Genomic DNA, 12,572 nt, shown 5'->3' with positions numbered 1-12,572 from the left:
TCTTTTAATTATATTAATCAACATTATGTATAATTAGTAGTATGATAAGTGAGTTATCAAAGCTTCCACAAGTCACAAGCCTAGTGCTCCAGCACCTGTCTGCCCGCCTCAGCTTCACTCTCACTCCACCTCTTTGCTTGTATCTGGATTAACTGGGATTTTAGGTGGACTTGTGATTTTATGTGGCATTATGTTATGAATACTCTGTCCTTCAATCAATAACAGACCCTTTAACAAATTCAGAAAGCATATTAATGCTTATTCCATGACACTCGACTTTGTAACTTACGGGTTTGTTTGGCTAAAGACAAACATTGAGCTGTAGGGAAGGATCTGCCGGGGCCCATTAGCTGCCTCCTCCTCTTCCAGATCTTTCTTCTCGTCACTGAGCTGGAAGTTGTCACAGTCGATGTTGTTCACTGGTGTGGAAAAATAAATACACTGATTTAGCTCAACACCAGATTTATCCTCTATGGAACTGATATTTGGTCTGTGCAGTAGCTGTAAAAAATATATATATATAATTTAACACCATAACATGGTGGCTGCAGGGTCAAGATTCACACATGCTTACTTGCTGATTTCTTTGCTGACGTCCTTTTTTTTGTGGTTGACTTTCCTAATTACCCCTAATTACCCTAAATTATTTGTCAGCAAAGTGATGACTAATGGAAATATATTCTCCCTCCCAGCACATGGTGTACTCACTGGGTATGATGGTGGTTTCTCCGGGCGGGGCGGTGACAGTGACAGGGATGTGGATGGCATTGCTGTTGAGGCCGGCCTGGCTGGCCCGGGTGGAGTTCTTCTGGTTGTCAGCGTCTTCTTGCTTCTCCCCCAGACTTAGGTTGCTGTGCATTGGCTGCAGAGGACTGCCGGTGAGGCCATCCTCCTCAGCATCTGGCTGCGTCTCCCTGAGGGGGGCGGGAAGTGATGTGTATCGTTTAATAGGCTGCAACATGCTCCAGCTGCCTTAGGCTTTCCCAAAAATGACACCTTTCTTATATCACGTCTTACCTATAACATTTGGATCCATTCTTATTCCTCATATTGTCGTCTCCACCTAAAGTAGACTGAGCTTTTACCATACGAGAGGAGCGTGCCTTCCTCTCCCTCTCTCCGTTACTGTCCCCTCCGCTACTTCCTCCTCTTCCTCTGCGCTCGCCCTGTGCATCATTTAGTAATGTCCCATTTCCCTCTTTTGGGAGACGATGGGAGTGATGGTGGCGGTGCCCCCTTTCTTCTCCACCTGTCCGTACATCATTGCCCTCCTCCTCAGGCGAGCCAGACTGGTGGTGGTGGCGCCTGTGTCCCTGCCCTCCTTCATGGCTCTGGCTCCTGTCCCCCCTCCTGTCTTTAGTGTCTGCGCTGTGTTCTTTGCTCCTGCTGTGATGGGTGTGGTGCCTCCCTCCCCTTCCATCCCCTCCATCCCCGTTCCGTTCACAGTGGCGGTGGTGCTTCTTGGAATGTGAGTGAGAGTTGTCTCCTAGTCCAGTATCCCCTGCATCTTCCCAGCCTCCTTCGGGTGGCCTGTTGGATTTGTCACCATTTTTGGATTCCACCATGAGCGGCCGGTCCAGGTGGGTCTTCATGTCGGGGTGCAGGTGAAGAGTGCTGGACAACCGCAGTCGGTCTTCATGGTCGAGTTCACTGAAGAGCGCCTCGCTGCTCGTTCTCATGGCGTGTCTCCTCAGCTGGTTGGTCCTCTGCTCCCACACTGACATTGTCTTTGCTGAACGCTGCTGCTCCTTGCTGTAATTCCACGGGACAAGATTATATAGCAGTGAAAGACAAGGAGATAGAAACATTCTGTGTAATAATGGAATTTGGATTGAACAGAGCAATCCACAGTCATCCATAGGAACACCACTTCTGCTAGTAAATCTTTTTTACTGATACTCACCAAGTCATTAACAAGGTAAGACGAGGTCTATGGATGCGTCAGCATGTATGTGTGTCCCTCATGGTAAAGCTTTCGCTTACCATGCATGCTTACTTTATGGACAATGCAGACTTATATCTACAATAAGAACATTTCCAAACACCTAAGATGGTAAAACTAAGTGGTCCATTCCAGTATGAGACAGTCATGGAGGTCTCTAAGTCCTCTATACTTAAGTCTTTGAACACAAAATTGAAATTTTTGATTCATGCCACAAACTTAGGAAACCTTAAAATCGTGATATATTTAAGACCTGTTAACCTGTGCAAAAGCTATGCTAACCTGTTGTAGTTTTGCCATCAGTGCCCACCTCCTGGCATCTCAATGCAAGATTAAAGCAGTGACAAAAGTCTATGGAGATGGCAGCAAAACGGGTCTGACTGAATAAGAATAAAATTTGTGTTTAAACAATCACCCTACTTGTCTATGGGGGAGACTAGGTCAAGAGAACTGCATCATCTGCATAGAGCAGCACAGTTCTCCCTGCAGGTACACTAGGAGAGTATCCCATTTACTGACACTGATAGTAACTTTTACCTTGCAGTCTCAGAAGCTGCAACCTCCAGGGCTGAGAAATTAAGTAAACATAAACACCATAAACATGATGTTGCAGTTCAATAAATAGCCACTTGAGGTTGCTTCAAATTAGTTTAATTACCATAGACTTTAGGCTTTAGAGTTTAGGTTGCTGGTTACTGTATTGAAATGTTTCGCAAACATATAGACATGAAAAACATGCTATGGTTAATGATCATTCCCTATATGTATATTCTTCAGGCAAAAACAATGAGCTGATTCCTTATTTGAACAAGGTCTGACATCACAAAAATGAGCGAAATGTAATTTTTTTTTCCCCCTACAGAAATCATCTTACACCATCTGATGTGTCCACATTTCCATCAGATATTGTTTCTGTATGTGATTTGCATGGGGCTTTTTTATGGATTAATTAAGTTCCATTTGTACCTCAAGACACGCCGGGTGGGGGAGGAGTAGACAGTATAACTCCTAAAAAGACAGACAAGAGACACGTAGACAGAGGACACAGGACAGGTATCCACAGACGACAGGTGAACAGGCATGATTGCAGTAAAGAGAGTGAAAGACACTGAGGGGTGTTATTTTTTTTGAACAAAGCACAAAGTTAAACACACAAGACAAGGCGTTTCTGGTAATAATTTAGCAGAGGTGACATGTTAAATTAGAGTATCTGGCCTTCCATTTGCACTGTAATTAATTAAGACAACAGATCGCTGTTCAATGAAGAGCAACGCTCGGAGAAATTAAGCATTTATAGACAAATTAGTCACATCACATCACAGAGCACGGAGCGCCAGATAAATGACTGTAGGCGCCAACACAGATGAGCTGCAGCCATCAACCAAGCACACGATGGTTGGTTGATGGCTGGAGGCAGGCGTAATTGTTTACCGTCGGCAGTTTACTCAAAATTACACTCAGTGCCGAGCATTAAGGTGTGTGATGTGCTGTCTGTGTTTGTCTGCTCTGCGGGGCTAAATAATCATAAATACATTTCACTTCCCAAGAAATTAAATTAAGACGTGCTTAAATTTATGGAGGACCAGAGAAGAGGGAGAGGAATGGTGGAGAAGGAGAGGGCAAAAGGAGAGAGAAGAGAAGCAAATAAGGAAAGGAGGGAAGGGGAAAGGAAAGGTGACAAGGAGGAAGATATTGTAACAAAGAGTGATAACTCACGGTGACTGAATGCTGTTGATGGACGACCTGCGAGAGAGTGGATCTCGATTTTGCTTTACAAAACTGCACATGCAGAACAAAAACAAAAAGAAAAAAAAATGAGACACAAAAGTGAAGAGGACAGGTGGTGTCGGTCTTTATCCGTCCACCTGTCCCCTACCCTGTTTACAGTAAAGGACTGTGCAGCAGCAACAGAAGCAGTGAAAAGAGCTCAGGAGTTTCATTCCAAAACGAACAATGGGTAATATTTTCATAGTAAAATGTGTAATTGGAATTCTTTAAAACTGCCCCTGTGTTGCTCATTTTGTGATGAAACCCTGAGCGTCTCTGAAACAACACACAGAATGCACATAAAAACCGTCCATTGAAAACAAGAAGCAGCTGCGTACATATGAGCTCGCTCACTGTGTTACCACGCTGTTCGATGTACAAATTAAAACCTGAGAACACTCAAAATAATGCAAATAACAGTAATAAGAGTGAAAAGGAGGGGGGGGCTGTGAAGTTAGCTAATCAGTGATCTGAGGCACTGATTATTCTCTACAGCCTGACTGACCTCATTCTCGCTGAGGAGCACGGCAATTAAAGAGCGAGTGTGAAACAAAGACGGTCATCACTTTGTCAAATGAGTAAAATGCCTTTGTTATAATAATACACACATTTAAGAAAAGCTTGTGCAGAAATATTCACAACACGCAAGTCAATGGATCTGAGCACAAAGCCTGAGAGAATCTGCACTATGGTTTTTGTTCTGCATCAAACAGAGCAGATGGGTGTCAGGGAACGAAGCATATTTTAACTTCTAACATGACAAGTTATAGCTATAAATTACTGAAAGCTGCAGACCAGCTATGCTCCTGACAGACCGATCATTTCTATGTTCACCGGGGTCTGATTGCGGCGGAGAGATGACAAGAACTATTTATCATCGCACTATGTAGACACCGCTGTCATTATCTTATTAGGGAAAAAATAGGAACTGCTGACAGTTATCATTATTAGGATTTTCTTCTGCTCACATGATTCTCTCTTGCTGCTCTCTGTTGTATTTAATCTGTTCATTTTTTTCTAAATTTGTACCACAAAGAAGTCTTAACTAAAAACTGTACTAAATTATATCATTACTTTTTAAGTAAGCAAAATCTATTATACAGGTTTTTCATTGAAAATGACCATTGAATGCGCGACTTGAGCATTGGGTCCAAAAATGAGCCAATCCCTATGGACCTTCATGTTAAAATGTCAGCAGCAGATATACCACTTAGCATAAAGAAAGTAGGTTTAGGGCAGGTCACACACTGCCCTAGATGTCCACACTTTATTTATAGTGTGTAACCATGGCAACATAACTGAATTTTCATCGCAGCCTCATCCTATTATGTGAAGTAGTCATGTAATGTAAACTATTTTTCATCCACATCAACAAATTACCCACTTATTTTGTAAAAAAGATTTTTTGTCATGCAAATATGCACTAATTGGGCATTTTGTGGTATAAAGTTATAAAGGTAGGGCTGTATTGGTCTCATGATTGGATAAAGTTGGCCAATATGATAATGTGTTCATTAGCATAAATAGAAGCAGGAAGTTTGTCACAGGAGTCACAGGTTTGCATTCCATTTTGTTATACTTGTAGTTAGTGTAAGTGCTCATCACAATTATGATTTGTGTCACTCTGCAGAAAACAATACATTAAATTGCATCGATGGGAGGAGTGAGAACGGTGATAGATTGGCTTTGCAGGCTGAGTCAAAAGGCCAGGCTGTCTTACTGGTTGATCTATGTTCCTACCTTCACCTATGGTTGTAAACTGTAAGTAGTGACCAAAAGAATGAGATCTCGGCCTAAATGAGTTTCCTCCACAGGGTGACCAAACTCTCCCTTTGAGACAGGAGTCAGGAGCTCGGTCATCCAGTATGGGCTCAGAGCTGCTGCTTTATAGCTCTGAGAGGAGCCAGTTGTTGTTCATGCACCTAATTTGGATGGATACCCCCTGGAAGCCTCAGTGGTGAAGTGTTCTGGGTATGTATATCTGGGAAGAGGCCCTAGGGCAGACCCAGTATGCAGTGGAGGTGGATTATACAGCTGATTATACAACTCCTCCTAGATGAGCTGGTGGATGGTGTTGGTCATGCCCCCATGATGGATGGATGGATGGATGGATGGATGGATGGATTGAGAATTATGTGGCTGTTTTATATTAAGGGATGAGGCTGCGTTGAAACTTAATATATCATAACACATAATGCAGAATTGTCAAATCTGTTCTTTCAATACCACAAAAAAGCAGTCTGGAGAGCTGAGAGATCTGGATTATATGGGATATTATTATACAGTGAATAACCTAAAGTACGGTAGCTTGGAGAAAGGCTTACGGGCAAATGTGTGAACATAACGTGCTACTAACTGAAGCTTTCTTAATTGCCAATAATATTGAAGACGGTCAACAGTGAGGTGTAATAAAGAAGGCAACACCACAGGAGCACTCTCTTAATGGGAGTGGATGAGGAGAAATACACAGATCAAACACAGCACACATTTCAGACTGAGAGAGACAAACACATAAGGACGACACACTCAAAGACAAAAGGACACTTATTCCCTGCGTGGGGGCTGTCTAATTAGAACTTACGCGGCAATTGAAATGTTGGCCGCTGACATCGGGCTGACTTCTTTCACTTCCAGAGCCTTCTGCAGGGCGAGCTTCTTATTGGCCGCCTCCTCCTGCTCCTCTTCGTCCTTTTACCAATGGGAGCCAAGACATATGACAAATGTCCGATGAATATGCACGGATTTACTTGACCCAGCCTACCTTAGTCAGCTCCTGTGCATTCGCCAGGTTATCAACAGCAATAGCCAAGAAGACATTCAGGAGGGTGTCTGAGTAGCAGTCAGGGAACAATACAGTAACCAGTGTTTGTCCTTGCCATAGGAGCAGGTCTCAGTAATGATGCTTTACTCAAGCTGCACTTAAAGGCTCCTATTTGTGAGGGACCGCCCTAAGAGTTGTAATAAAATTTAAAAAAAGGTAAATATTATACCCATATGTTTATTTATTTTGTTGTTGTTGGGATGCAGAGATAACTATATGGACAAAAGTATGTGGACACCCAGCCACCATTATGTGTTCACTGGCCTCCATGTTTCTTGAACACAGGGCATTATTAGACTGGACCAAAAGTCATACACATAAAACCACTAGATGGGTTTTTTGAGCAACTCTGGCAACAATAGAAGAAGAAATAACAGTTTCCAAGTTGAGTCAACAACCAGAGTTGTGATGGTCTGCTGAGTAGGCTACAGGATCTCTGCTTGTTGCTGGGGACTGATGTGTGACGCAGCTAAAGCCTTCTGAAACGCTGACTAAGTCACCAGACAGTAGCCGGTACCCAGTTTGGAGAAGAATGAACCTATGAGAGTCAGGCATCAATGTTCCCCACTGATGTGCTTGAAAAAAATGTACACTGAGGATACAGTTTCCAAAGAGTGTGAGGACGATGAAGTAGACGGAGGAGAACATGCCGCGCCGGACGCCTCCCTGAGACTCTATGCCATGGTACATCACAGCATTCCAGTCCTCACCTGTCAGAATCTGAGGATGAGAGTCAGAATGATGCCAGAGACTCACACCATAAAGCACTGTGCACTTCTCACTGAGTGAAGAATTAAATTACTTTACAGAGTGAAGGGTTATGAGCACACACTAATTGAAGGATTATCAGTGAGCCCATTAGGGCGCAGGAGATACACAGAGTAGTCATCAGCTCTAATTAAAATGACTGATAACAAACTTTCTTTTTCCATAATGTGAGGATTCTCTCAACTATTCGAGTGTGTGTATGCAGGTGGGTGTGTGTGTGTGTGTGTGTGTGTGTGTGTCTTACTTGGAACACAGTGAGAATGGCTGCTGGAAAGGTATCAAAGTTGGTTGTTGGCGTCTCATCTTCAAAGTTAAACCTAAAAGAATCAGAATCACATCATTACAAGGAATTAAAAAGTACTTCCAGGGGTCAGGTGTTAATGAGATCTACCTGCGGTTCGGGAAAAGCACTATAATGTTAAAAATAATAATGTTAAAAGGTTGGTGGTATATATACAACACGTACAGGGCATGTTTCATGTTAGCAGAAACATGACAGCCAAAAACACATTCACATCCGGAGTCTTCTTTTTCTTCTTGTCTGCTTGTACGCGTCAACAAACACACACACACACACACACACATATTTGTACTTCTATACTTGTGAGGACCTTCACAGCATTTATAAACTCCCTGACCCATAAATGAAAAGATAGATCCGGTTATTATAATCCTAGTTTCCAAGTTTTCTTATCGTGCCTTATTGCATTCAGATATCAGGAAAAAAGCTAGTTTTTGGACAAGAGGAAATGTGACCGATGTGTGTTGTTCATGTGTAAGGAAGTGTGGAGCAGTTGGCTGACACTGTAACCTTCTGAATAAAAATTAGTTGGATGACTGAGAATCTTCATTAATGTGTGCTGTTTCGGTTTGTTTGTGTTGTTAGATAGTTTCCATTATTTAGTTCCATCATTTAATATATATATATATATATTACCGTAATGTTCTGAAAATAGGATGACCCTGATTTATAAGTACCTTTTGGAAAATATAATAATATAAAATAAATATAATCATATAATAGTGCAAAAATTGAAAATGTCCTTGATACAGCTCTATGTGTTCATGGAGTCAGATACTTGCGATAGTATTAGGTATTAACCTTACCTAATAATTAACCAAGCAATATTTTTTAACTTTTTAACTTTAGCTAAATTCAACTCAATGAACAAGAAACCTAATAATGGGAAAATCAAAATAGTTCTGAGTGTCAGGGGGGCTCGAACAGATTTTTGTGTCAAGGTCCACCTGCTGCCTGTACCCTCAACTTGCATCCCAATATTGACTTTTACAGCTGTATTGGTATATGTACTGTATATGGCACCATTACTCATTGTTGCAGATTTTGAGACCTGAGTAAATTCTTTTCAAGAAAAAAAAAATCATCTCACGTCTGTCCTCACAAAGACAGAAATACACCACAAGTTTAGGAGCAGGTTTTCAGGTTTATTCACAGTTTCTGGTAGTAGTATCCTTATAAGCTAGTTTTGTATTAATAATGGGTGCAACTGAAGGACAGGGAGAGAAACATGCAGTCACCAGGAAGCCACAGCTCCAAAGTCCAAAACACACTGCCTCTGCAGCTCAGGGCTGCATCATGTGACATTTGTGATATATATATATATATACACAAATAGGAAACACAGCGATGCAGCATATTAACAAATCAGCATGTCACATTAGCCATCCCGAGGAAATGAAGAGGAAATGGAGTGATTTTGACATTATTCCAGCTCCTCTGGGAGGCTTTATTTTAATCAATTTTATCATCTGTGACAGCTTAAAAAAAAAAAAAAAAAAAACATGGCCATCTTGACATGCGCCCGACAGTGCCAGTCTGTTTTGGTCTCAACAAAACAACACACCTGAATGGAAAGTTTAACAATGACAATGAATGAATGAATAACTACTGAAAAAGCATAACACTGTTTTGTTTGTGTCATTTCTTTCATCTGCTCACACAACTATTGTTTACTACATGTATAAAAAATACAAAAAATAGACCAAATGTCAATAAATTTGAGTATCATATGGCCCCGTAACTGCGTTTTTATTTTTTATTTTTTGTCAACTTGCAATTGTTTCTTTAGTATTAACAGCACCTTAACTGATTATCACAGCTATTTTCATCACACATGCACACTTTCAACACAAAGAATCTAAACCTTTGCAGAAAGCCCCCAAATGACCCAACAAACCTGCCAAAACCTGAATCCATGGTCTTGAAACTAAAGAAGACAATGAGAGAATGACACAGAGATGCATAAGGATGGGTTGGTCATTTGGGTTAAAAAAAATAACCTGCATTGCTTATATATATATTCACTTTAACCATCAGATAATCAGGTGAAAGAAATATCTGGGGTTGAGGAGAAGAAAAACACAGACTATAATAAAATATGGCAAAAATCAACACGAACCTTGGATCGATGGATTAATGTACGAGAGTTGCATCCAGTCAATATAAACAATCATGAATGTGACACAGATGATTAAAGGGTTAACGTATTTTCCGGACTATAAGGCACACTTTTTTTCATACTCAGGTGTGACTTTAAAATATATATTTTCACACTTTATTTTCACACTGACAGCCGCTAGAGGGCACTCTAGGCTTGTCTACTTCCGGAGTTGTGCAAAAGTGACACAGAGGATGAAGAATTCAGTGATTTGGAGTAAGATCGAGAGTTTGATAAACTTTTTTTGTCATGTTCTTTATGCTATTATCTGAATAACTGTTAATATGTTACATAAAGGACACATATTGAGTTTATTTTTTATGCTTCATGTAGCTGAATAGTAGGGCTGCAACAGCTATTCCACTAGTCAACCAATAGTCAACGGCAAAATTCATCGACAACTACTTTTGTAGTCGACGGGTCGTTGGTGACTTCGTCGAAAGCCATGAAAGTGTAACACATTTGCAGCTGAGAATGTTTTGGCACTTTGGGTGCAAGAGGTCCTGGGTTCAAAACCCGGATGAGCTGTCTGTTAGGTCAGTGTGGAGTAATTGCGTAGATTCGTCAGGCAGATGTTGGAATGGGCGGTGAGCGGACACACACACACTCACACTCTTTTTTTTAAAGCACAAACCAATTTTCAGATTTATACATTGAAGCAGCAGCACAGAGGCGGATTAACCAACGACAAATTAGCGGTCCAAAGTAGTCGACTATTTGTCGACTAGTCTAGTCTAGTCGACTATTAAAATAGTCATTAGTTGTAGCCCTACTGAACAGCCATTAATGTGTTATGTTAGCATACCATACACCTATTCAGCCTGTTGTCCTCTATTCTATTGTATTATTATCTATTTTATTTCCCCCAAAAATGCGACTTATACCGGTATATGTTTTTTTTTTCCCTTTTCTTCTTCCTTATAGATTTTTTGGGTGGTGAGACTTATAGTCCGGTGAGACTTATAGCCTAGAAAATACAGTAATTGTTGTGGCCAAAGCGTTATTTCAAATCATCATGCCACATAATTTTTCCACCATATGTCATTTCTCCTTCTCCTTATATTTTATGCTGATGATGCATGCAAATTCTACTCCAACACCAACCACATTCTAAAGTAAGACTGGGTTGCGTGGGCAGAAAACCTCGGCACATCGCACTGTGGTATCATTTATTCTGCATATATATTAACACTAAGTCACTGTAAACAACAACATATGAGCTGACGATAGAGGAAGAAAAAGAAACTTGAGTTCTTTTTCACTCTTTCATTATTCCTGACATATAAAATGATTTAAATGCTTAAACCATAATAATTCCAAACACCATGGAAATCAACCAGAGGACCAAATAAAACACACAGGAAAGAAGAGGGGACAAAAGAAGAAGAAGGGTCTGTAAAAATGAGGTGAGGATGAGGAGCTCATTGTTACCACAGCGACCGTCTGCACAAACGACAGCTGGCTTCTTGTCTTCGGAGCAGATTCACTGATATGTGTATGTATGTACTAGTGTGTGTGCATGTGGACATGATCCTGAACGATGATGACATTTGAGGCTGATAACAATAATGAAACTGAAAACACACATTTAGTGACAGAGAAGCAACAAACAATAATAAACATCTGATATGTTACGTGAGTGGGCTCATTATTATTGTTAGTATTATATTTACAATAGTTAATTTCTTTGATTACTCATTTTATAAAAAATTGTATTACCTTGTCTTGGAATGTGAGCTATACTGTGTATTTTTACAGCATGTATTTTTTCATTTCACTGTTTTCTGCACATTAACTATAGAAGCTGATCAGCCAAATATTTCCTGATTTTTTTGTCATGTGACTGCTAGTTGCGAGTCAATCATAGCTTCTTAGTTGTGTGGAGGAGTGAAGGGTTTTTAGTATTACACATTTTTATATATAGCAAAACTGTAATTGAGGTAGAGTATGTAGAATAAAGTGATTGTGAAGACATTTTGAGCACAGTCTGGGTCATACTTTTAGATGGATCCAAACTTGGACCAATATTTTATGATGTTAAATTTGTAATTTTAGAATTAAAAAATTAAAATGTTGTGTTCTGTGGGTTACAAAAAAACTACAAAACAATGTGACATAATACGATTATTTAACAGTATTTTTCCAAATTTGTGCAAATGTTTGCAGATGACTCCACTTTTTAGAGTACCCTACACATTTATTGAAAACCCAATATTACCCTGCATGTACCAGTCATATGCATGCATGAGGGAGGTGGGTGTGGGTGAGGGATGGAGGAGGCAAGAGATGTAGAGGAGGGGAGGGGGGAGGGGAAGAACATTCAGTGAGCCTTTTCTCTCTTGGTATGTCATCGAATTCACTTTCTCGGTGCTCCTCTCCTTCTACCTTTGTCCTTCTCTGTCTCATTACCGCATCCTCCATCACCCACTCTCTCCACCCATAGCTCATCCCTCAATCCCTCCACCTCTCCTCAGTCTTTATTCATCCCTTCCAGCTTCCCGCTTTCCTCTTTTCCTTCCCCACCATCCTCAGGGATTAGCAACGAGTGCAGCGGTTTGTTGCCGCGCCTGTGTGTGCCGACCTCTGTTTACTCTGATAATAGGGCTTGGAGGCGCACTGCTCGGCTTCCACTGCGTCGTCTATGGAGACTTCATTAAATCAATCCTGGAAACAAGAGCATGTGAGAGGCCAAACTCCCGCACAAGCTTGCACCCTGTCTCCCTCTGTATCTGACTCTTACGACAATAGCAGCATTTACATTGTATACGTGAAGTCAACACACTTCTCCCAACGCACACGTGTGAATTGGAGATAA

General features: G+C 40.9%; 1 protein-coding gene across 5 annotated transcripts in view; it reads right to left on the bottom strand.

Moving 5' to 3' along the window:
- Positions 1-12,572, bottom strand: part of cacna1bb (calcium channel, voltage-dependent, N type, alpha 1B subunit, b) — a 130,675-nt gene that overhangs the window by 41,240 nt on the left and 76,863 nt on the right. For 3 of the 5 annotated variants that reach the window (XM_028418265.1, XM_028418264.1, XM_028418267.1), the window contains exons 17-24: positions 7,543-7,615; positions 7,133-7,250; positions 6,471-6,538; positions 6,291-6,397; positions 3,659-3,721; positions 1,018-1,752; positions 709-914; positions 290-419 (exon numbers count right to left, since the gene is read on the bottom strand). In XM_028418265.1, coding sequence (XP_028274066.1) covers positions 290-419; positions 709-914; positions 1,018-1,752; positions 3,659-3,721; positions 6,291-6,397; positions 6,471-6,538; positions 7,133-7,250; positions 7,543-7,615 — 1,500 coding nt within the window. The remainder of the gene's footprint in view (positions 1-289; positions 420-708; positions 915-1,017; positions 1,753-3,658; positions 3,722-6,290; positions 6,398-6,470; positions 6,539-7,132; positions 7,251-7,542; positions 7,616-12,572) is intronic. The other 2 variants (XM_028418269.1, XM_028418268.1) reach the window with 1 other exon arrangement.

Source organism: Parambassis ranga, chromosome 12 (genome assembly GCF_900634625.1).
Source record: "Parambassis ranga chromosome 12, fParRan2.1, whole genome shotgun sequence".
NCBI lineage: Eukaryota > Metazoa > Chordata > Actinopteri > Ambassidae > Parambassis > Parambassis ranga.
Note: the sequence above shows the minus strand (reverse complement) of the source record. Positions and strands in the feature narration are given on the sequence as shown.